The sequence below is a fragment of the Leptidea sinapis genome, chromosome 1 (genome assembly GCF_905404315.1).
Source record: "Leptidea sinapis chromosome 1, ilLepSina1.1, whole genome shotgun sequence".
NCBI lineage: Eukaryota > Metazoa > Arthropoda > Insecta > Lepidoptera > Pieridae > Leptidea > Leptidea sinapis.
In genome coordinates, this window is record NC_066265.1 from 26,116,663 (window position 1) to 26,143,310 (window position 26,648).

Below are 26,648 nucleotides of genomic sequence, written 5' to 3' on the forward strand. Positions count from 1 at the left end.
CTTGTGGTTTCATCAACAGGATCTACTTTACAGTTGATAACTTGCTCACCCCCAATATTTGCATATTAGTAAATTGACTTGAGTTGGACCCCGAGAGGCGCGATTTCGAGTCTGCATCGTTCATATATTTTAGATACAAAAAATTGTTTAACAATCAACTGGTTCCAGTGCCGGACTTACACTGACTGAAAGTATTACACATTAGAAAATTTATACGTCTCGATAGTCTCTTGGTGTTAGACAACCGATAAAAACAGGCAAGCAATATTAGTTTAGTGTGCGTACATTGCTCAAAATAGAGACTATCTAGATGAATAAATAATCTAAGGGTTAAAATGTACCCAAACAAACAATAGAAGTTTATAACCTATATAGATTTACGGTTTCGTAATAAATTTGAAGGAAAAGTTGCAGTGAGTTAGATTAGATTCTGAAGTAAATTATAGAATTCATTTCAAAGTTTAATTTGTATAAAGTTGAGAGTTAATACAGTGGTTCTCGTTGTTTTGTTGATTTCATCATTTGCTCACTGCAGGGTTCATACTAACAATATATCGATTTGAAGACCAATTTGCATTGGTTCCTTCCCACATTCATGTTACGTATGATGGTACTGCCATGGTACTGGCGCTGCAACATCGACTACCGAAGATGGCATGCGTCATTTATAATAATATTATATTTATATAGATCTCTTAAAGTCTTATGTTATGTCATTTGCTGTTTAATGTTGACACATTTGGGCTGTGCGATCTCGAGGCGCGAAAATTTCGCTACATGTTTGATTCAAATTCAAATATTTGGAAAGGATTCTAAAATCGCTTAATGAACGTTAAAAATCAAGCACCCATATAAAAGCATATTTCTCGGTCCTGAGAAAAACGGGAGCAAGAAACTCTTTTTTTAGTAAGATTATAAAGATGAAGATTGGTCATTACTCCTTGAGAATCTCTTTGGAGGTGAAGCACTGGGTTTGTAAATTTAATGAGTAAAATAAAACGTCTAATTTTGAGAACCCATACAGCCCAGTGGTTAGTGACCCTTCCTACTGAGCTAGAGGTCCCAGATTCGAATCCGGGTAAGTGCAAACATTTATATGATATATATGCTTGTTTGTTACCTAGTCGTGGATGTTTCTAAGAATAATAACGCTCAGAACGTGTGTAAGCCCAAGCGAAATGAAGCAATTTTAATGTGGTCTTAAAGAGCTACATACTTTTCCCGCTGCAGTGTCACGCTGTCAAGTTCCATGACAATCAGCGCGCGAAATTGAATTGAGTAATAATAAAAAGTACATTTCACACTAAGTACTATTTCACAACTTATAATTTAGGCTAACACATTCGTCAAAACAGCAAAATATTTTGTAAACAAAACAGACGCCATTAAAAATAATATGTTACTAGCTATGAAAGTACTATATACCCCGAGTTCCTCCGTTGGAATATTTTTGTGTTTCATGGTAGATATTGATAGGAGGCTATAATGTACGACGCCACGTGATGTTGTAAGTATTCAAAGTCAAAGTCAAATGAACCTTATTCAATTATGCTTAAACTAATCGTTTTGAATAGTCACTATGAGTATTTCTTTTAAATTACTGCATAATATTATGTTCGGAAAAAGTTGAGCTCGTGAGAACATACAAGAAACTTATCGGCCACACTTTTCAAATCAAATAGAGTATTTTAGATTTACTGTAACACATAATAAATTAGTTTGTAAGGCGCTGCATCCAATATATGAGTTGTGTTTAAATATTAAAAATTATTTCATAAAAAGCAATAAAGAATAAACTGTATAAATATAAATTATCGTATATTGGATGCATCAACTGGAAACGCATTTATTGGAAAGGACATAATTCAAAGGTAGTTTGGTGATAGATTGGTTAGGTTCTGCTTATGGAATCCATGACGAAGTAACGGAACTCTTCAATTCTTAGGGATAAACGATACCAGGCCGAATCTTTTTATGCTAACTGGATTTTTGAGCCACCTACCGTAACGTCGTTATGGTCAAGTAATTGTCGTAGTAAAATATGATGCCCTATGGAACTCCTTAACGACTTAACGTAAGGGCGCTGTCTCTGTGGCAGAATTTCTAACAGTCTGTAATCAAATTGCAATGCACTTAGGTTCATTGCTGCAATGCAAAATAAAGAAGATCTACACATATTTAGACATATTATTAGTTAGTTTACATCAGATTCATTAAAAATAAAAAAAATAACTAAAAAACAACCGACTTCAAAAACACTATTCCAAGACAGTAGATATAGTAATATGCACTAAAAAGTATAAAAATAATTGCGTATTTTGATACAATCTAATTAATAGATCTAATTCTAGCAACAATTATTGCTATTTTTGAAATCGGTGACATTAACATTATATCGGTTTATTTCGGTTAACATTATATTTATTAATTAGATTGCATAAAAATACGCATTTATTATTATACTTTTTAGTGCATATTATATCTATTGTTTTGGAATAGTGTTTTTGAAGTCAGTTGTTTTTTTGTTAAAATTTAGTGAACATTGATTAGCAATATTGTATTTTGTGTAATGTGAACGGCTTACAAGAACGTGAACATACTCGTGCTATTTTACGCGTTATTACGGAAGTATCGTTACCAAGTAATCGCATCGCAAATATGAAAGAGAATTGGCGCCAGTTGGTAGCAAGAGTGAGATGTGAAGAAATTTACAAACCAAATACGCATATTTATATTTCACCACTAACGTATTTAAGGTTTTGGATTTAACCACATTTAAAATTTGACAAAATCTGTCATTCAAATATATGTTCATGTCCGGTTACACTACATATACCAAAAATATACCATGTAAAATATATCTAAGCCTAAAATACAAATTTAATTTAATTCAAGAAACCGAACATTTAAATAACCAGTTTAACTTATTATTTTATGTGAATAATAATATTATATTTGAGTATTAGTTTCTGTCATCAAAGGTTACCTTAGCTTATTAAATCCAAATCTCTTTAGAACGTAAAGATGTAACAAATATAAACAAGCCAATAAATAAACATACCTACCTACTTTCCCCTTTATAGTATGAATGTGATTTTTAAATAAAAATGTAAAACACCTCCGACTGAACAGATCTTGATCGGAAAATAGGGACGGACTGACGAACGTAAAACTTATAGCAACCCTCTTTTTCATCTGGGTTTAAAAAAATACCTTACTGCTACTCCACTGATGTCACTGTCCAAATCGGGTTCTAAATTCAAAATATGCAACTGAAACTGAAATAGTGTTTACATTGCTGCCTATTGACCAATAATATCTTAAACAACTGAAGTAAACGCAGAAATGTATAGCCATAGCAGTCGAAGCTTATTGTGGTGTCATTTGTGGCATGTGCCATATTTCGGCTTTGATTGTATGAGGTGCATTGTCTATATGTTAGAACGTCACTGCCTATTATAACTGTATTGATTTTTATCAATTTCTTTTAAGGTAAACAGATATTTTAAAGGCTATCAGAAATACTGATAAATACCGACACTCCTACACTGTTTCTTCTGCATATCAATTATATGTTGGACACCTCCAACATAGTACTTTGCTATGCAGACGACACCACTGGTGATGCCGTATACACGGGCCATGCATCTCTCTCGGGAAATCGTCGACCAAAGTCGGGAGAAATTTGTGTCTTCTCTCTTGAGAAGGTCGCAGAATGGGCTAAATTGAATCTTTTCCAATTTAACCCTAGAAAACTCAAGTTTGTACGTTTACCACTAAAAACCCATTTACACAACACTTACAGCCTCGCCTAGTATCAGAATACCGGGTCTCGACCTTTCCTTGACCTTGAGATTTCGAGACCCAGTATTGTTAATTCGATTGCTAATTCCGCGGTCATCTGGCAAAGCCAAATTGGCTTCGAAGAACCTGGGCGTCATTAATAGAGCACAGCAATACTTCAAGCCGGCCCACATTCTAGTGTATATACACACATGGAGTATCTTCCATCTCTGGTCCCGCGCACCTATAATTGCTGTATTTATTTATTTTATTAAGTACACATAACAGAATTACAATAAATGCATTGTGTGTCTTCTATAGCATTTATCACGGGGAGTGTTCCGAAGTCCTGTTTCACCTGATTCCTGCCGCCGAATTCCACCTTCGCACGACACGACACAAGTTAGGATATCATCCCCACCATCTGGATATGTGGCGGTCCTCCACAGTGCGGATTTCAAAGAGCTTTCTTGCTTTTACAACTACAAAGATGAGGAATGAGCTTCCTTGTTCGGTGTTTCCGGGACGATACGACGTGGGTACCTTCAAAAAAAGCGCGTACCTGTAAGCAACGCTCCTGTAATTCCTCTGGTGTTGCAAGAGAATGTCGGTGACGGTGATCACTTAACACCAGTTGACCCGTACTCTCGCTTGTCCTCCTTTTCCATAAAAAAGGCTAAATTTCTTTTAAAATTGTCTGAAAATAAATAACAAGTTGATTTACAACAATTAACACTATTTTTATTTTACGGAATAATTTAAAAGAATACAGTTGACATGTCCGGGTTTTAAGCTCCAAATCCGGCCTTGCCAAGCTTCTTATCCTGGTTCCCAGATTTCAGAGATGGCAACCCTAATCGAAGGTATAATGTAAAGGTAAAGCCTCCGATAGTTAATTCTGGTTTACGTGTTTTTTGTTAATGGTTCACATGGTTCGATTTTACTTAAAGCTGATTTAATAAAGAATCATTTCTTTTCGCTCGATTAAAAAAAAAATGGTTTGGCGTTAAGCCATATGTGACCTCAGCTTAATATTATGAACTGACTGACATTGGAAAACCACCGTCAAATACTAACTAACCGAGCGTCCGCAATGCTTTCGCTATCGAAGGCATAATATATGATTATAAAAGGGTCTTATTTTATATAAGTATTTTAGCGCTAATATGGGACTGCATTTTTTAATAATACAATTTTTAACAAGCGTATATTAACCACGTTTTAAATCCGATAAGTTATTATGAAGAAGGAACATGTATATATTCTCTTACTTGAGAACTGTAATGTCTCGCGTTTGAGTCTGCATCCGGGGACGTCCGCTCCCGACCAATGACCGATTGGAACTGGCGCTCCCTTCATGCTGTGCATTCTTTATATAGCACATAATGTCACAACATGGTTAATGAGTGTTAACACATTTAATTCAGACTAAACACTACAAGAACATAAAAGGCAAAGTAATAAAACAACACGTCTCGAATATAATATTATATTTATATTGTATAACTAAAGCGTCTAACGTTTATAGCAAATAAATACCTCAGGCGACCTTTCAAATATGTACCTTTCAGACCAATAGCACTCTCCATCTCCCACGCGTCTTTCAAACCTGAGCACCTTTCAAAAATACGATGAATTCCAAATAACAGTGCATATAATATATGCTATAATTTTCACAAAGGGAATTTTATATGCAAACGTTTAATAGAAGATACAAAGATTTAAAATATTGTAAAACGGAACGTGTAAAACTACAGGGTGTATATAAACGAAAGCAGAGAATTAACCTTTATTAATTTAAATATTTACGGCCTTACAAATAAACTTGGTATAAAGTTATAACTGATGATAAACAAAGAAAATGCAAAATGCTTAAAATATCGTTGACAACACTGTCAATACAATGATAATTCTGAAGTTTTCCGAATGACAAGCTGCTTTGCAAATAAACGCGGGAAACGTTATACGTCCGAACAAACCATTCGTAAGCAATTTTACATATTCTTGGTTTATGCTTAGTTATAAATTTATGCCAATTTTATTTGTAAGGCCGATAAAGATCTAGCCGCTGTAACGTTTATAATCACCATGTAGTTTTATAGCGGCCGTATAGCAACTATTAAATAACATGAAATAGGTATATTAGATTAGTAAGTTTTGGTGTTATTCCTTACAAACCGAGCTCACGTCGGCGGTAACTATGCAACTAAACTATTGCAACCAGTTGCAAAATAAAACTTTACAATTTACACACTAGACTAACATTAGTAAGATTCACTACGTTTATTATGATAATAATAATAATATCGTGAAATATCGTCGAGTGCAACACTACAAGAGGTCTAACAGCGATGAAAAAAATTCACCGATAAGACGGTAACGAAACTAGACGCACATACAATTTGTACTTGACTAATGCCGATACTAACGATATAGTAACATTATACAAGGATAGAACTACTATGGCGCAGATTATCGCTGCGGACTTACCACAGGCAAAGTTAAACAATGCTCGATTTGGTAAAGGTATTTACAAAACACTAACCGAAAAAAAATGAGAAAAAAATACTTTTGCTGCTATAAATTAAAAATAAATAATACCTACGAACAACGAACGGAACACAACTCTAACAGCGAATAAATAAATAAGTATTAAATATGTCTAACTACGACGAGAATTGTTTAAAATACTGACAGTAACGATGAAATGGATTCATTAATGAAATTCGATTTTTAAATTTGTTTATCGCAACGAGAATGTTATGGATTGCGGCGTTAAGTTATCGTGTGGATGTTCGCGATTTTAGTTTATAACACGCAGAATTCGTCGAGAAGGTTCTTCAGTTCCTTGTTGTGAGCGGCTTTAGAACCGGTGGCTGGAGACGCGGCTGTGGCACGCCCGTTGTAACTGAAAATTAAAATTGTTGTTTGAATCATATAATTTAATATATATTTGGAAGTTATGGCTTTAAATTAAATATGGGACGAGATTGTGATTATTTTATAGCGATAGAAATGACGGTACAATATTGTATATTTTTATTTGAAAAGAGCGCAAAAAAAGAATGCTGGGAGAGTTTCTTGCGCCGCTTCTTCTCTCTCAGAGCGCCATTTGTTTTCGAAGCGGTAGTAGTATCTAGTAGTTATTAGAAATGACATCAAAAAGAATTCTAAAGGAATCAATTTTGAGAAAATAAATGCCTTTTTATGCCTTCAAATATTTTTACTCAAAATAGGATGTGAAATCACTTATTGAAAGTCAAAAAAACTACCACCCATTCCAAAGTGAATGCCTCAGGCCTGAGAAGAATGGGCGCAACAAACTCAGCGGGTTTTTTTTTTCTTCAAAAATATGTTTTACAATTAAAGTAACATTTACAAAGTAACATTGTACAATTAAACTTATTATTTAATAGCCTGAGGGCGGTCGCTCCATTCCCAATCTGTGGTATCATTAAGAAAGTCATTTATGTTATAGTAACCTTTACCACACAAACGTTTTTTAACAATTCTTTTGAATAACGTAACACCTTTGTTTTGAACATTTTCTGGGATCTTGTTGTAAAAGCTAAATGTGTGAAAAATGTGTAAGCTAAATATATTGAGAAGCAACAGTCAAGATATTAATTTCTTTGAATTTTGCTCTTGTTGTAAAAGCACATACATCGCCCCACAAAAGACTTACTAACTCTACTTAGCCGAGTAGTAGGCATCATCAGTTTATGTCTGTTCCTGGTGTTAACATTATGGTTATGACAGTTTCTAGCTAATTCTCTTATGTGCCTATGAACATACATTACATTATCAAGAATATATTGAGAAGCAACAGTCAAGATGTTAATTTCTTTGAATTTTGCTCTCAATGATTCTCTAGGACCTAGGTTATAAATAGCGCGAATAGCCCTCTTCTGCAGCACAAATATTGTATTAATATCGGCAGCGTTACCCCATAGCAATATACCATAGGACATAATACTATGGAAATAACTAAAGTATACTAGTCGCGCCATATCTATGTCAGTTAATTGTCTAATTTTTTTAACCGCGTATGCTGCAGAACTAAGTCTGTTCGCCAATCCTTCAATATGGGGGCCCCATTGTAATTTGGAATCTAGAGATATGCCAAGAAATATAGCAGATTCCACCGGTTCTATCACTTCTCCGTTTAACAAAACATTTGCATTTACATTTTTGACATTTGGTACGGTAAATTTAATGAATTTAGTTTTCTTGCTATTTAACAATAGGTTATTAGCGCGAAACCAGTACACGATGTCAGATAAAATATCGTTCACTTCGTCATACATAGCTTGGTTTCATTTCACTTTGAAAATCATTCTTTGAAGTGTCGTCCGCAAACAATACTATCTTATGTTTTTTCTCTATAAGATTAGGAAGATCATTTATATAGATAAGGAAGAGGAACGGTCCAAGAATAGACCCTTGTGGTACCCCCATACTGAGAGGAGTCCCAGGAGATCTCCTGCCATTCACGTCGACCCTCTGAATTCTATTGTTTAGATATGAAGTCAGAAGATCAAGCGCAGTTCCTTTTATGCCATAGTGGTATAGCTTCCTGACCAGCGTTGAATGTTGAATACAATCAAAAGCCTTAGATAAATCACAGAAGATGCCAAGTGCATTCTGCGATTCCTCCCAGGCATCAAAAATATTCTTGATCAGCTCAACACCTGCATCTGTTGTTGAACGTCCCCTAGTAAAGCCAAATTGTTTCAAATGAAGTAACTTATGAGAGTTAAAGTAAGTAAGCATTTGGCTTAAAATTATTTTTTCAAAAATTTTACTAAGGGTCGGCAAAACCGACACAGGACGATAGTTGTTCGGGTCAGAAGAGCATCCCGACTTAAATATTGGTGTAATTTTACTATGTTTCAGAAGGTCAGGAAACACGCCACGCTTAATACAATTATTAAATACTATTGCAAGATATGGTGCTATGACATCAATAATTATTGAACTTATTATTTTAACAGAAATGCCCCATATATCAGCAGTTTTTTTCATGTCTAGAGATTTAAAAGTTTTAATTATTTCTCCAGGGCTAACAAAACTAAAATTGAAACTTTGTTGACATCCTATAACATTTTCCAGAAGAAGTGACTCAGCAACACTGGTGGAGGAGACAAGAGTGTTTGTGATAGAAACTGGAATCTCAGAAAAAAAAATCTCAAAAGCAGTAGCAACTTCCTGTTGAGATTGAATTATTGTATTGTTTATTGATAGATTATATTCAATATTGCGGTCTTTCAATCTTCCAGATTCCAGAACAAAATTTATGAACGATGCGAGTCTCGAAGCCGCGACCTCTTGGATTCCGTCCGAGCGCTCTTCCACTAAGCCAACCGTTCGAGTGACGTATGAATGTTGGTATGTCTTGCTCTACTCTCAATCAACAAATAAATTCCCTAGTATGTAATTATTGGGGTTGAGCAGGTTATCAACTATAAAGTAGATCCTATATATGGAAACACAACCTGAGAGTTGAACGAGACATACCAAGATTTACGATCCATGCGTCACTCGAACGGTTGGCTCAGTAGGTAAGATTGCTCGGACGGAACCCGAGAGGCGCGGGTTCAAGTTCCGCATTGTTCATAAATTTTGGTTCCAATTTAATTTGTTTAATTATTCGCAGAAGGGATTTCACTTTAAAAATACCAAATTGTTTAGTTATGTCTTTGCTTCCTATCCAACTTATCCTGAATTAAAAATTCTATATACTAGAATAGTATACTAGAATCGTAAAAATGAAAAAAACCTAATGTACATATTTTTTTTTTTAAGAAAAATCGCTTCCACAAACAATATGGAAGCCAAAAAAGTGTTTTATAGAATGTCTGTCTGTATGTCAGGCCAAAACGAAAACAGCTACTACAGAGATTTCTATTTTGTAAGAATAAATAATAAGAGATCGGGACAACATTCTGGAACCGAGTGTCAAGATCAAATCAAAAGCGTTTCATACGAAGCTTTAGAACATACTTGCATCTCAGCGAAAATATTAACACAAGTTTAAAATGGTTTTTACAACAGCATATACATGTTTGTTGCCGAGTCATGGATGTTTATATGTACTTATGTATGTTTAATACAGCTAATATTATTCGTATTTGTAACATAACTGATTGTGAATTCAAAAATATTAAATGAAAATAAGATGTGCATAATTTTGATTTCAACGAAATCTGCTTATGTAATGAGTATTTTATTGAACATAGCCACATAAAATTTTTGTCACCGGAGGATATAATAATATAATAATGTTTGGTCTACACCCTACACATTTTTATCTTACTGTATCTGGCAACAATTAGCATAGTATCTGACGGTTATTACTGCACTGGTGAAAAAATACCTATTAAAGTAAAAAGGACACATTAAGTTAAACAGTAAGAATCAAAGTCAGCACTCCTAGCTTAAAACAATTTTTTGCAACTATGTTTTCTATTACAGTGATCAAATTTTTGTATTTACTTAAAATCTTTATCTCTCATCATTCATTTCACCACTCTTTTTCGTATATATTTGTAATTATAATTGAGTTTGAAATGTACATCAACATCACGAGTATGTGTATTCCTAACTTGCTGACCCGGCAAACGTTGTTTTGCCATATAAAGTATAATTCACGCGATAGTTTTATAAGTAATAAAATATTGTCTATATTATAGACTGTACATCATTTTGTTCTATTGTCAATAGTTTTTGCAGCGCACGCAAAAATAGGTTTTCGATTTTACACCTTGTGTTACAAAATAGCAATTTTATTACGGATCCCTAATTTTGAAAAAAAAAAAACATACCCTATAGCCTTCCTCGATAAATGGACTACCCAGCACTGAAAGAATCATTCAAATCGGACCAGTAGTACCCAGAGATTAGCGCGTTCAAACAAACAAACAAACAAATACTGCAGCTTTATAATATTTGTATAGATTAAAAAGGTCAAGTTGACTTATCTTTATTGAGTACAGAAAGATGATATTTCAAGTTACAATCCTGTTAATATTATCATTTTAACAAGAAAAAAATTACACTAATTTACGCACTGACATCAAAGCAGATCTAATTGAGTTCTACTTAAACGTGATTTATTTTATTTTATTTTCGTCTAGAAGAAAACTTAAATATTTTCCAAAAAAACGCCCGACATGAAGATGGGAAAAGCAACACAATATACCGCCCAAATACTTAAACGAAGAATAAGACAAAGATATTAATTCCAAATAAACTAGATACTAAGAGTACGTAAAGAACACATAAATCACTTTGTCGTAACCAACTGGTTATTAAGCCTACTAAACTTGCGTGGTTTGCAATTTGATATGTTAACAAACAATATCATACAGATTATATTAACACTGGACTATAGTAAAAAATAGTGATAACAAACAAATACTTATTACAAAACCGCCACCATTTTTTGTAAGTATATTATTATTATTATTGTTTGGGAAATAAACACTTAAATCTGTAGATCTATTGTGCACTCTACGTGTGCTTGGAAGCACGCCCTAGCAACGACATTGTGATGAGGCAGCATGGGCAACGTTTAGAGAATTTTTCCCTTGCATATTCGGAGTTCAATTTGTATCCAAATCACATCCTCCAGCCCTATGACCTTTAAGACGCGCAGCGTCCTCAGTGGACACAGATGGGGTAGGTCCTCTGCCAGGATATTGAGGGACAATCTTGATGAAAGCCAACACAAAAAATTAAAAAATTCTGATAAGGGGACAAGTTAGCACTTATCGAATTAAATTAAACCAAGAGAGTTGAAGAGACAAAAGATGAAATGTGTTGAATATTTTTGAGTCGGTTTTTATTAATCAACTAAATCGTGCTACTAATCAAGTAAAAGCCAAGCAAAAAATAGTTTAAACCGTGTCGGCGACAAACAATAACCCAAAGCGTGATATGTGTAAATGGTTGACATCTCACCTAATAGTACGAGGGGCCATGTCAGTTTGTGTGTCAAGCTGTGGGTCCTCAGTGCGACCCAACAGTTGGCTAAACCAGCCCCCTTGCGAGCGAGACTTTGGCCTGCAACCAAGGTCCCCGTGTTACGATGACACATGCATTGTATGCGTTAGTACACGTTATCAAAATTAAATCAAACTGCAAACCAGGCATTTATTGAATTTAATATTGTCATTTATTTTCTTTTGATAGTGAAGTAAATAAAATCAACATTAAGATAAGTATGTATAATTCGATCAACTTAACTCGGCACTTGGCTCGAATAACAGTTCTAGAAAGTACGGTCAGCAAGAAGAGCACAACAAAAGCGGTTTAATTAGGAAGGCCAGTAAAAATAGCATTTCCAATCCAATTTTTTTTTTGTAAGGAATTGTAGGGTCATCTGAGTATAAAACAAAATGCAGACAGATCCAGATGGAGCTTTAAGGGCCACGTTGAAAAGTTTTCGTACGTTATATACGTAAGTATAGAGAACTTATTTTTAGTTACCAAATATTACACTTCAGTTTACACCACTGTGCGAATTAATTATCAAAATACCTATGTTTTAGTATCCGCTTCATCATGCCTCTTTTTACTTCTAATATATAAAATTCTCGTGTCATGGTGTTAAACTCCTCCGAAACGGCTCGACCGATTCTCATGAAATTTTGAGTGCATATTGGGTAGGTCTGAGAATCGGATAACATATGTTTTTCATCCCCCTCAATGTTAAGGGTGGTCCACACAATTTTTTTTGAATTTTTTTTTAATTTGTTTGATTATGAGTCAGCATTAAAAATACATACAACTTCAAATGTTCACCCATCTACGATTAACAGTTACTTTTGTATCGCGATTTTAATATCGGCAATACAACGTTTTGCTGGGTCAGCTAGTTTTAGTATATTATTGTCTAGTCTCAGACTTATGACAGCGAAAATATGGTGGCATCTCAACATCTGTCATTTAGTCATCAATTGTTTTAATAATACAGGCTACATATCAGTTTGACGGAAATTTTTGGTTAAACTTTCGAGACTAATAATGAAAAAACTAATGTTTCGATGAAAAAGCTAATAAAGAGTTAAATGTAGGTACTGAAATCAGTATATTGTTACATTTATTACATGTTCGGATGTTTTGTTTAAATTATATTTCTCAATCTGCGAGTTTTTGAAATTCAAAAAGAAAATTATCTCTTTGCTGAATGAAAAATTATGGAGCATAATTAAATATAATTAATAGAAAAAAATGGAGTTTTAACGGCGTGTGAGCTACCTGCCTGCCCTAGTTAGCCAATTCCGAACTCAATACGCTATTAGATACGCGGTCCGCGTATTATATCACTAATTATTATGAATAATAATACAATACATAATTCTACAAGTCGATCCTTAATGTTAACTTAACTCCTTGGGAGAATTTTTGTATAATATGTTTTATTGGAATTAAAACATCCTTAACGCTCAGCGATACGTGCCGTAAGGTTGCCTACCTTGGATGAGTATCTAATATATATATTACTGCACTTTCCGTTATATAGTGCCCCAACGGAAGACCAGCGCTGGTTTTCAAACCGGCTAACATGCTGAGTTGGGACCTTTTTGTGACGTATATAAAATAATATTTCATAATTTTGTTTACGTTAAACTTTTTAAGTGTTAATTTTTAACTCTTTTGTATCTAGTTGTACTATATTTCAACGTCACAAATAAATTATTTTCTTTCTTTCTTTCTAATTTCAAACTTTCGACCAACACGCTTCGTAAATGCATTTTTAAGCAAATATTTCGAAAATAATATACTTATTATTCGATACGAACGCAACATCGAGAGGTGTGGGCGAGTTACGCTAGTAGGTACTAAAATATAAAGTTAAAAAATATTCAAAAAAGGCACATCAGCTCAAAAAACAACAACTTATGGTTAATAGACGACAACATGACTGCGTTTTGCAAATATTTCTCAGTAATATTCCTTATACAGTACTCAAGACCACACAGTTAATGTCACTGTCGATGTCATCCTCTGGGATCCTTATTGTCTTTGGACAATGATTGTTAACACATATTTAATTCAGACTAGATGTCAAGAAACTACAATAATAACAATGACGTCGTAGTCCATAAAAACAACATACAAGCGGAGGGGATTGGTTGAAAATTGACAATTCTTTACTTCAAATTCATTCGAGCAATTTCATCGGATTATATAAAAAAAATTATCATCAAAAATATCGACGGACGAAGGTATAAATCTGAAGCAATCAATTTTATAAAAAAAAAACGATGGAATAATTATCCGACTCTTAATATAACACAAAACGATACATGGTGGAGCCCAATACGATACGAACTAGCTTGGAAATCTGGAAATGGAAATAAATATGTAATATGTTCGTATTACATGTACGTGATATGCATACCTGATCTGTTTCTGGTTTTGCAGCAGGGTCCGGAACCTGGGCTCGATGTAGCTCCACGATCCCATGTTCTTGTGTTCCTCCTGGCTCCAGACCAGCTGAGCGTTCGGGTACTTCGCGATCTCAGCCTTCACCAGGTCGTATGGGAACGGTGAGATTTGCTCCAATCTATCCAAATCAACACAATCATATACTTGCATGCTAAAGCACGTAGGTATGCAAGTGTTCTACTAGGGCCTAAAATCAAAACTCCCACTTTTGTCGCACAAAATCGTATATAACAATTAAATTGATATAAAAAGCTCATAATCGTAAGAAAAATAAATAATTGTTGAAAAAATTAACTCAATTTACTGCTATTTTTACATTAAAAAAAAGGATTTAGTGGCTTATGGCGCGGGCATAATATATTATTTTGACACAATCTATTTTTAATCACTTTATTATGATGCCATGGAATGTAAATCGCAGTATAATTATAATTACTCAGAGGGCAATGGAAAGGGCTATGCTTGGAGTTTCAAAGTCACAGACATAGCCCAGATGCTTGCGAATCTGAAGTGGCAGTGTGCAAGGCTCATAGCTCAACGGACATAATATGGCCATTGGGACAGAAAAGTGCGACCACGTCCTGGAAGTCGCAGTGTTGGTAGGCTCCCCACGAGATGGACTGATGATCTAATCAAGATCGCCGGAGTAGTTTGAATGAAGGTACCGCAGAACCGATCGTTATGGCGATCTTTGGGGCAGGCCTTCGTCCAGCAGTGGACGTCTTCCGGCTGAAATGGAAAGGAATGTACCTGGCAATAGCGATATCTTTCTCCAAGCCGCGGTCGCGACGCTGCTTCAGCAAGTCGTAGTACACACGGCCCGAGCAGAACGCTAGCTTGCGGACGTTCGAGGAATTTTCAGCTGCCACTCCTTCTTCTGGGAGCACTCTGGAAATATTTTAAAATAATAAATACATTAAAATGATACTAGACTACACCACACATAGAACCTTTCACTTATAACATATACACAGCACTAATGTTGCACAATTATACGTCAGCTGTATAGCTACAGATATACTGCTATAAGCATTTCGGTGATGCGAACTCTTCGAGATTTCACTATCTAAAAAGTGTATAACTATATATATTTATTTTTTAATTATTTATTTATCGCGTCATGCACATATCGGTAACGCGAATCCATAAGATTTTCACTAGCACTAAACTTCGATAAGTTTATTGGATATGTTTATTTAGACTCTGAAGTGAATCTTTTGATGACGAAGAGAAAGCTGAAATGTCAGACAAAGATTTATCCAGAGACAACAAAGCAGCCTCTCTTAATTTTTTTTTAAATAACGACCTTGCAGTGGCGACAAAATTTTATGAACGATGCGGGACTCGAACCCACGTTATGTTTTCAAATTATATTTGTGTATTAATCCTAAATATAGTATATATATATATAGTTTAGATTTGCAAGAGCGTCATCTTAAGTCCATTTCATAATATGCAAATGTTGGGGTTGAGCAGGATATCAACTGTAAAGTATATGCTGTAGATGAAGCCACAACCTGAGAGTTGAACAAAGCATCGTCATAAAATCTTGTATGATTTTATGACGATGCGTCACTCGACCGGTGACTCAATTGGAAGAGCACTCGCACGGAACGCGAGAGGTCGTGGGGTTGAGTCCCGCATCGTTCATAATATTTTGTTTTCAAGTTTTATTTTGATTAATTACTCTTTTCAATAGCTTGTTTATTGTGATTATCATAGGTCACCTTCTGAAGGCAGTGCCCTCGCTCATCTCGTCGAAGGACGACTTGCACTCGGGGTGACGCAGAAGCGACTTGGGCGTCATCAGGATGAGAGGCTTACGGAACGGCAGCGCGATCTGTCGCCGCAGGATGTGGAACATGGACGCGGGCGACGAGCAGTTGGCCACGATCCAATTGGCGTCGTGAAGTTGACGCACTGTCACACAAACATTATGATTGTCAGCCTGATGTGTTTACAAGCGCTACCAACGTCATGAACTGTCATAAGATATCCCAATTAATAATAACATTCATGTAAGTACTGATATTATTTAAATACTATTTAATATAATTATCACTATAATTAGAAATAACTATAATAGCATATTATATTCAGATCTTTAATTAATTTGATTCGTGTAAGTGAGTTGGCACTACAGTAGTGCCAACTAACAGTTGGTACCATCGCTACGGTAGACGGTCGTGCCCTATATAAGCTGGAGCGCTCAGTTCAAGGACGCATTACACATTGTGTATTTTAAGGGGTACAGCTGCCCAAATTGTATAAAATATAATAGTTATTAGTGGAAAGTGTAACATCCAACCTCTTCTACATGATTATAAATTTATTTTATCTCAGACAAGAAAAACAAGTGGTTACAACTTACAAAATTTTCAGAATAAAAAATAGTTATATGGAATGAAATGAAAACGTTTATTGAACTCATAACATTGATTAGCAATGGCTTAAGTTCAGTCATACAATAAAATAATACAATATATCATACAACGAAAATAATATTAAAACAAATCACATTTAACTAGAGCAGGCCTCTTTATTATTGATATTGGTCAATGAAATCTTGGATATTGTAATAACTGTTGCTGCTTAATTTACTTTTTGTGAGGGCTTTCAATTTATTTATAGACATATTTGCTATCTGTTCGGGAAATTTATTATAGAAAAGAATACATTAACATTTAAATGAATTATTGACTTTATGGAGTATTGTGGCAGGCTTGGCAAGTTATTTCTAGTATTAATATTATCTAAATAACTTAATTTTGTGAAAATATTTCTATTCTTTTAAACAAACATTAAACTCTCGTAAATGTATTGTAACACTAGTGTCATAATAAATCCTCACAGGCTTCTCAGAAATACTTGAGTTGCCTAGTATATTTGCCTAGTGTTTAGGCCCCATAGAAATAAATATTATGACTGCTCATTGTCAGTACATTTATGAAAATTTAATATACGTTCACAAAAATCGTCACCTTTTTGCTCTTAATAGTGATTTTCATTATTATAACACTAGAAATAAGGGATTGCTTGTAACTAATTCTAGTAGGCTTCATAAGATACATAATAGCTTTAAGGGTAAATGTATACACTTCTATAATAAAGTCCCAGCCACTGTTCAGGCATTATCTATAAATAAATTTAAATGTTTTATAAAAAAATGTCTCTGTCGTAAATCCTATTACTCCACTGCTGAATATCTAAATGATCGGACAGCCTGGGACTAGATTGTGATTATTTTATAGCGATAGAAATGATTGTACAATATTGTATATCTTTATTGAAAAGAGCGCAAAAAAAAGAATGCTTTCTTGCGCCGCTTCTTCTCTCTCAGAGCGCCATTTGTTTCCGAAACGGTAGTAGTATCTAGTAGTTATTAGAAATGACATCAAAAAGAATTCTAAAGGAATTAATTTTGAGAAAATAAATGCCTTTTTAGTGGATATTAATTACACCTGCATATTGAACGATGATCTTACATAATGCTGGTGCAACATACAAGTGAAAGTTACCTTCATAGTCGGGGCTCTCAGGTGGCATGTAGTCAGGGTCGTCGGAGCTCATCTGTAAGAACCGCTCGAGACGGGCCGATGAGTGCTCAGGGCCCTAAAACAAATGATTTCAACATTACGGAAATGATTACTGGTGAGTTTTTAATTTTAAATTTATTAATATTTTAGAACTTATTGTAAATTACCAATGGGCGGCTCCTTTGCACAGGATGCCGGCTAGGTTATGGGTACCACAACGACGCCTATTTCTGCCGTGAAGCAGTTATGTGTAAACAATACTGTGTTTCGGTCTGAAGGGCGCCGTAGCTAGTGAAATTACTGGGCAAATGAGACTTAACATCTTATATCTGACGGTGACGAGCACAATTGTAATTGAATTTTTCAAGAATCCTGAGCGGCACTACATTGTAATGGGCAGGGAGTATTACCATCAGCTGAATGCCATGCTCGTCTCGTCCCTTTTTTCATTAAAAAAAAAAAAATAATAGATAATTAAATCGCCAACTAAAGTGATCAATCAAGTCTGTTATAAAACCCAAAAATCTTAAGACGGATCACACGAAATGAAAGTTTCCTAAAACAAATTAAATTTGTAACGAAAATTTATGAACAATGCGGGAGTCGAACTCGCTCCTCTCGCCAACTGATTTAATTTGTATAATTAGTCACAGAATGGAGGGATTTTTACTCATTTTAAAATAAAAAAATGTTTAGATTTGAAAAAGCGACATCTATAGTCATTTTCCTAATATAAAATTATTAGGGTTGAGCAGGTTATCAAGTGTAAAGTAGATCCTGTAGATGAAGCCACAACCTGAGAATTGAACAAGACACACCAAGATTTATGTTCGATATTCGTCGTACGGTTGGCTCAGTTGGTAAGTACGCTCGGACGGAACCCGGAAGCGGAAAGACGCGAGTTCGAGTCCGCATCGTCCATAAATTTCATCACAGAAGTGAAGTATATAACTTTTAAATAAAAAAATGTTTACAATATTTCCTTCTCATTTCTTATACAAAAGATCAATTTTGTAGATCTTTGTTTTTTTTTAAGATACACTGTATTTATGGCACTAATAAAACAAGATTAAGCAATATATTCTCCTCACAATCTTCACTCACCATTCCCTCCATGCCGTGAGGTTGCAACAGAACAATGCCGGACTGGCGCACCCACTTGGCCTGTCCGCTCGATATGAACTGGTCAATGATGCACTGCGCTACGTTGTTGAAGTCTCCGAACTGGGCCTCCCACAGCACAAGCGCGTTTGGATTGGTCACCGAGTATCCCACCTCGAAACCGAGTACACCTGAACATACATTGTCCGATATATTTAGTTGTTTAGATTCAAAATATTTATTTCAATTAGGCTTAGGCAATTACTATGACAGGCACTTTTGAATGTCATACATTAATAACGAATACAATTATTGAAAATTATGCATCAAATAAACCTCATCAAATAAAATAAATAATTTGCAACATATTAGTTTTGTCCATATACTCCTGTGTCTTCCAAAATTGAAGACAAGCATTGTTTTCAATCCAAAAAATTTGATTGAACAAGAAAAATAATGGACTTATTAAATTTTAATGATATTGTCTTTAGGTACTTTTAAATACTTTTTACAAGTCTTACAATTAAATATGAAACAATATTTTAACATATATTTAATAACACAATTATACATTATTTAGTGTTATTTTTTAATAATCTTCTTTTATTATTATTAAAGGCACCATATCAAACTCGCCGGTGTCGCCCACTCAGGGGTGGGACAGACGCCTTATAGTGACGTTTTCAGAAGACTGGAGTGCCATCTGTTAGTTGGCCCGAAAATGAAAGGTTTGGCAACTATCAGTCGCTTTGAAACCTTTCAACTTTTGTTGTTGTTCTAACAAATTGTTTATAAATAATGTTTACCATATTCGGAGAGTGAACTGTTGCATACAGTGTAGGGCGCCTGGTCTGGGTAGAGATGCGCTAGCGGGCAGTAAGTTGCCTTGTCCACCTTCTGATGATGCAGCACGTGATGTCTGGGAACAAACAAAGGTAACTCTATTTTTTTTTAATGTTTCGGGTTGTGGTTCTTAAGTCCTGTGATCTAATTGTGCACGAGCTTTTCGCCCTTTACTTCTACTCACACTCATGTATAAATCTAGGCAAAGAGATGAGTTTTTCATTGATCTCAGCTGGAGTTTTACTATGTGTAAAGTACTTACTTAATCCCTATTTATTGCCTGTGAGAGGATTAGAATCTACAGAGGACTACTGGGGTATGCCCCCTTCCTCAGATGTATCGTGCATTAAAGGTGGGTGATTTTGGGGGTACTCCTCTTAAAGGCTTCCAACTCTTACGGTAGCAATGGCCACGCAATAGAATATATTAAGGGTCTTTTGTTTATGAAAATAAGGGACGAGACGAACAGGAAGTTCAGCTGATGGTAATTGATACGATTATTGAAAAATCCAAAAATTCTGAGCGGCACTACAACTGCGCTCGTCACCTTGAGACATCAAGACAGTCAAGTCTCATTTGCCCTGTAATTTGAAAAGCTACGGTGCCCTTCATACTGAAACACAGTAATGCTTACACATTACTGCTTCACGACAGAAATAGGCGCCGTTGTGGTTACCATAATCTAGCAGTCATCCGATGCAAAGGACCCTCCCATTGATAGGCCTCTTCAGTGGCCTCATAGCATAATCAGCGAAGACTGTATTCACTGAGACCAATTTTGGCTAGGTGCAAACTATACCTAATAATAATTTTTGTTTTACTACATAACATCGATACCGGAGTTCCAAAGTGTAACACGTCTGAAATTCAGTTAGTTTGAGATAAGTATGAGAGATTGTTCCACACACAATAAACCCATAAAATAAATAAATAAAATAAAAATAGCCTTTACTGCAGCAACTACATTACATTTAAATATATTGCATAACTTAATTATTAAAAACTTTTCTTGCTGCGTGTCCCTCGACATAGGCCTCCTCTAAATTTTTCCAATTCGTTCTATCTCTGGCTAGACGAGTCCACATGCTTCCGACCAAGTTTCGGATGTCGTCCTCCCATCTTTTGGATTGCCTGCCTCTTTTTCTTTTTCTGTTTCTGGGGTACCACTCCGTCACTTTTTTCGTCCATTTTCCAGAATTGTCTCTGATCATATAGCCTGTCCATCGCCATTTTTGCTGTTTAATAATTTTGCTTACATTTTTAAATTTTATTTTTTCTTTTATGTCCTGCAGCTTCATTCTGTCTCTCAATCTAACACCTAGGACGCTTCTTTCCATAGAATTTTGGCAAGTTTTTAGAGTTGTGAGATTTTTCTCGGTTAGGGCCCATGTTTGTGATCCATAAATTAAACATGGTAGTATGCAAGCATTAAAAACCTTTCTTTTGTCCTTAATGAGAATATGCTTGTTCTTCATCACTTCGCTGAGCGACCAATATCTTTTCCAGGAGTTCGTGACCCTTCTATCGATTTCTTTTGTCATACAGTCTTTGATTGATAATAAATGCCCCAGGTAAACGTATTCGTCTACATATTCAATTGTTTTACCATCTACTTTAATTTCTTTTCTATTAGAGTTTGTCATTATTTTAGTTTTGTTGACGTTCATTGTGAGGCCTACTTTAGCACTTTCCTCTGACAATTGTTGTAGCATATGCTCTAGTTTCTTTGAAGACTCAGAAAATAGTACTATATCGTCCGCAAATCGTAGATGGTTTAGTTTTCCCCATTTATATTAAGTCCCTCACTTTCCCATTCAAGATTTCTGAATATCATTTCTAATACTGCTGAGAATAGTTTGGGAGATATAGGATCTCCCTGTCTGACTCCTCTTTCTATTGGGAACTCGCTGCTGGCCTTATCCAATTTTATTCGAGCTGTGCTTTTGGAGTACATATTCTTTAAAATATTTATTATTTTTCCATGAACTCCTTGAACTTTAAGAGAGTTCCAAATTGCATCATGTTCTAGCGAGTCAAAAGCTTTGTTGTAGTCGACAAAACCTAGATAATATACACAGTTGTACTCTTTAAATTTTTCTAATATTTGTTTTGCCGTGTGTATATGGTCTACAGTCGAGAATTTTGTCCTGAAGCCTGCTTGCTCTTTGGGTTGGTTCTCGTCTAATACCTTAGAGATTCTTGATAGTAATATCTTGGAGAAAATTTTATATATGTTTGCCATCAAACTTATCGGTCTATAGTTTCCAATATCGTTTTTGTCACCTTTTTTATAAATTAATACTATAGTTGATTTAGTCCAGTCTGCCGGAATGCTTTCAGTTTTCAGGATTTGATTAAATAGTACAGTGAGCTTGGGTGCTATTATAGGTAAGGTGGCTTTGAGCATCTCATTTGATATTTGGTCAGGTCCTGGTGCTTTGTCGTTTTTCTGTGATTTGATAGCTGAAACAGTTTCACTAAGAAGGATCTCCGGTAGAGGATCTTTGTCTGTAATAACATCATATTCATTGTCTTTTACATTTTCCGCTAAGTTTCGATAATTTTTAGAACTTTTGTACAGATCACGATAGAACTCGGCTGCAGTTCTTATTATTTCTTCCCTATTCCTAGTTATTCTATTTGTTTTATTCTTGAGATTAATCATCCAATCTTTTTTGTTCATCAGTTTTTTTAGTGCTTTTCTTACTCCTCCAGTTTTGGCAATGTGATCTTGTATAGTTTTATTTCTTTTCTGAGTTATATCTTTGCGTATTTGAGATCTTATTTTTTTACTTAATTCTGCAATTTTAGTTTTAGTGGCCTTATCCTTTTTTGAAATCAACTGTTTTCTTTGTTCTATCAATTTCTCACTTTCATCTGATAGAGTCTTTGCGTCTGGTTTACATTTTACTGTTTCCCTTATTAGGTTAGTTATTAATGAATTATATTGTTCTTCTATATCCTCATAGTTTTTGTCTTCCTGGTTTAAAGCTATAGACAGATTATTTTGTAGTTTTTTGTAATCCTCTGTTATAGGTATTGGCTTGGTGTTTCTATAATTTCTTCTCGACTTTTTGGCTGGTACTTTTTTTAGTGAAGCTCTTACCATTCTATGGTCGGTATTAAAATTAAAATTATTCAAAACATGTGTATTAGAAATACATCTCGCTTTATTTGTCATAATAAAATCAATTCGTTCTTATAATTTCCATTAGGTGACACCCAGGTCCATTTTTTATTAGGTTTTCTTTTGTATTGACTGTTGAGAATTGTTAGTTTATTTTGTAAGGCATAACTGATAATTTTATTACTATTTTTACTGCGTATACCATAACTAGAATTGCCTATTATGTGCTCTTCGCCGGGCTTACGTTGTCCTATTTTGCCATTAAAATCACCCATAACTATAACGTTATTTTTCATATAATGGTTGATCGATTGTAATGTTTCGAAAAATTCTTCAACTTTCAAACGTTCTTCTTTATTTGTAGGTTCAGTGGGAGCATACACTTGTACGATTGTCCATGATTCATCTTTTACTGATGTTGGTAATTTAATGTTTAAGATTGCTATTCTTTCGGATATACCAATTATGTCTTCTACTTTTGATGACAGATATTTTTTTAATAGAAAACCAACTCCGTAAAGGCCTGGTGTTTCTCCGTTATGATATAGAAGGTAGTTGTCATATTCTTCAATACACTCTCCCATTCTTCGCACTTCGCTTAAACCTATTATGTCCCATTTAATATCGTCGAGTGCTTTTTCAAATTCAAGTAACCTTTCTGGTGAGCTAATAGATCGTACATTTAATGTTGATATGTATATATTATGTTTGTCTTTTTGAGAAGGGTAGTTTTTAGAAGGGTAGTAACTGTGAAGTTACAATTAGAATTTAGAGGGTGTTGGTCATTTTCCTCCACGATGACCAATCGGCTTGGAGGATGATTTTCGTAGTTATTCTTAATGTTGTCTGTAACAGTTCGGTTGCCGAGTAAGGGTGATTGCTACTTGTTTTGGTCCGTGCCTTGGTGAAAAGAATTAGAGCGAGCCCGCATTATATCGAAAGCATTGACTCTACTAAATTTTGATGTTGGTGTGTTGTTTATAGACTCTGTTACATTTGGACTTTGTGAAGAAGCATTAGAGCTATATGGCGTAGATGGGGTACGCTTTCGTTTTGTCATGACTCTTATTGTTCTTTATTATTAGTTTATCGTAATTGATGTAAGCAAAATTCCCTCTTTTCCTCTCTTCTAGCAATTGAGCTTGTAACGAGCGCCTTTTCTCTAACACCTCTTTCGAGAAGTCTTCTGTTATATAAATATTTTTTTATTTCTTTTTGTTTTTTAAAATTTCAATTTTCTTCCATGTATTTGCAAGCGTTATTACGATCGGCCGAGCTTTTTTACTATCAGCTGTTGTCTTTCCAACTCAATGCGCAGAATTTATCTCTTGTACACTTAATTCTATCTCTAACTTTTTTATTTCATCTATGACCTTCGTAATTAATTGTTTGTTGGACTTCTCGCTCTCTTCCATTCCAAATATAACAATATTGTTTTTCTTTCTATCCTTCTCTAACCAAGCTACTTTCTTTTCCAAATTATTTATTTCAATCTTTATTTTCTTCGATGATTGGCTGAAGCTTTTCGTCAATTTTTTCCGTTAATTTAGTTGTAATTTCTTTCGTTTGGTTCTCCATTTCGAGTTTTAACTTCAGAAATAATTGTTGTAAATTGAGATCCATAACGATAACTTGTTTCTAGTGGTAAAGTTAATTACGTTGTATGTTGTATGCTTAAAACGGAACGTAATATTATTATACTGCTTTTTGTCTATGGCGATATTCGTATACTCGTTGGCAGTTGGCAGCTCACCCCGCTGTCAAGTGCTTGCTAGTAAATGTCAATGCTAGCTGACAGCAGCGGTTGGTGATTATTGATGATTCATGAATAATAATCTATAAAATTGGATAATAGTGATTTTTTACTGTGGTTTGAATGAAGTTTCTCTTGTTAAAACTAGTGAATTTAATAGCAATTCAATGGATTGGCACTGGCACTACTTGTTTTAACATAAATCACAGGTTTAAAAGTACTTTTAACCACTTTTTACTATTTAAAACTATTAGAGCTTCAATGTTAAATCTTGACACTTTGACAACCAAAACACTTCCTAATAAACCCATAGTGGGTACCAAAGAGAAACAGGCTGATATGTGAATGCAGTTTAGTTGTTACCTCCAATATTTCTTCACAAGCCTAGAATTCTTTGGTTTCGAACAGTAACAACTCGTATTTTTGTTTTAGAGTCATTCTGAATTGTTACTTTTTGGAACTCACGTATAGATATATAAAGGCGGTAGGGGGGCACCTCTTCACATGATGCTAGCCAGAATGCTATCACAGTTTCTTCATTTTTATCCCGTAACTACCTTCCAGCTGAAATACAAAAACTTTTTGTGTTTCAGCTGGAAGGGCACCATAGCTCGTCAAATTACTGGGGCTACTTAGACTTATCATCAATGTATGAAGTTACGAGCTAAATCATGGTTCAACTTAGTTCGGTTTTCAATAATCCCTTGCGGGACTGCATTAATATGCATTAATGTGGGCAGGGTGTTTTACTTTCAGGTGAACAACTTGCTCAGCACCTTTTATAAAACATTAGATATCTAGCCCATGTTGTATATCAAAGCCTGCTACTTTACGTACATTAATCTAAAGAATGTTTTGTAGATGGATTTTCCAGTTTTATTTTATGAGTTATCTTGAGAAATTCCGCTAATATTTGTCTTCAATCAATTCGACACGTGTTTCGTCTCATGTAGAGGATAATTATGGATTTGCGCAAAATAACGCAATTAAAAATAATTCCATAAATTTTATTTGTTTCCTAAGTATTATCAAAATTGAAATGTTACGCGTTTTGTAATTTTATAACTGACATAACAACGTACATACGGATAATTAGAACTAACCTGTGTGAGAACGTTCCTCGCTCGACATCTTCACCGGACAGTCTAACGTGTATGCCCTCCTTGAGCAGAGATCCGAAGGCCATAGCTTCCGCAAGGGCCCAGTCGACAGTACGTTTTTCGACCATTTCCATTCTGGACTTGAGGATACGGAGTAAGCCCTTGTGTATTTCGAACTCGGCTGCGTTTGGTGGCGGCGATGAGAATCTCTTTCCGATGTGAACAAGAGTTTCTTCGACAACTCCGGTGGGCGACATCTATGGGTTAAAATAATTAATTTTTACAACATTCGATATATTTTTACAGCATAAAGCTTGTCGCAATTAGCCAATGATCAAATAATGGTCACCAGCTGTACAAGAAAGCGGACTTATGGCAAAAGCGATTATTTCTAAGCACAATATTTATAAAAATCTATAATTTGTATGTCCAAATCTATATTTTGAGTGTTGAACAAGACATACCAATACATACGGTCGAAGCGTCACTCAGACGGTTGCCTCAGTTGATAAGAGCGACCGAATCTCAGGAGACGCGGGTTCGAGTCCCGCATCGTCCATAAATTTTGATACAAATTAAATTTGTATATTTTTCCCAGAAATGATTTTTATCACTTAAAAATAACAAACTATTTACATTTGAATGAGCTACATCTCAAGTCAACATTTTAATATGCAATTATTGGGTTTGAGCAGGTCAACAAAGTAGATCCTATAGAAGGACCCACAATCTGAGAGTTATACAAGACATACTAAGATTTACGGTCGATGCGTCAATCGGACGGTTGGCTCAGTTGGAAAGAGCGCTCGGACGGAATCTGAGATACGGCCGTCCATAAATTTTGGTATATAAATTTCTATATCCAAATCTGCTCAGATAGTTATGAAAATACTGAAGTATTGTAGTCTCCCTAGTATTTTTTTGTGTGCACTATTTCATTTCTGCAATAG

The 26,648-nt window shown here is 34.9% G+C and overlaps 1 protein-coding gene across 12 annotated transcripts in view; it reads right to left on the reverse strand.

Moving 5' to 3' along the window:
* LOC126969193 (2-oxoglutarate dehydrogenase complex component E1-like) overlaps positions 1–26,648 on the reverse strand; it is a 67,081-nt gene that overhangs the window by 12,454 nt on the left and 27,979 nt on the right. For 3 of the 12 annotated variants that reach the window (XM_050814522.1, XM_050814593.1, XM_050814566.1), the window contains exons 15-18: positions 25,702–25,955; positions 19,682–19,794; positions 18,879–19,066; positions 17,757–17,850 (exon numbers count right to left, since the gene is read on the reverse strand). In XM_050814522.1, coding sequence (XP_050670479.1) covers positions 17,757–17,850; positions 18,879–19,066; positions 19,682–19,794; positions 25,702–25,955 — 649 coding nt within the window. Of the gene's footprint in view, positions 1–5,258; positions 6,692–11,745; positions 11,848–14,191; positions 14,357–14,988; positions 15,127–15,965; positions 16,159–17,756; positions 17,851–18,878; positions 19,067–19,681; positions 19,795–25,701; positions 25,956–26,648 lie in introns of those variants that run through there. The other 9 variants (XM_050814575.1, XM_050814514.1, XM_050814612.1 and 6 more) reach the window with 6 other exon arrangements.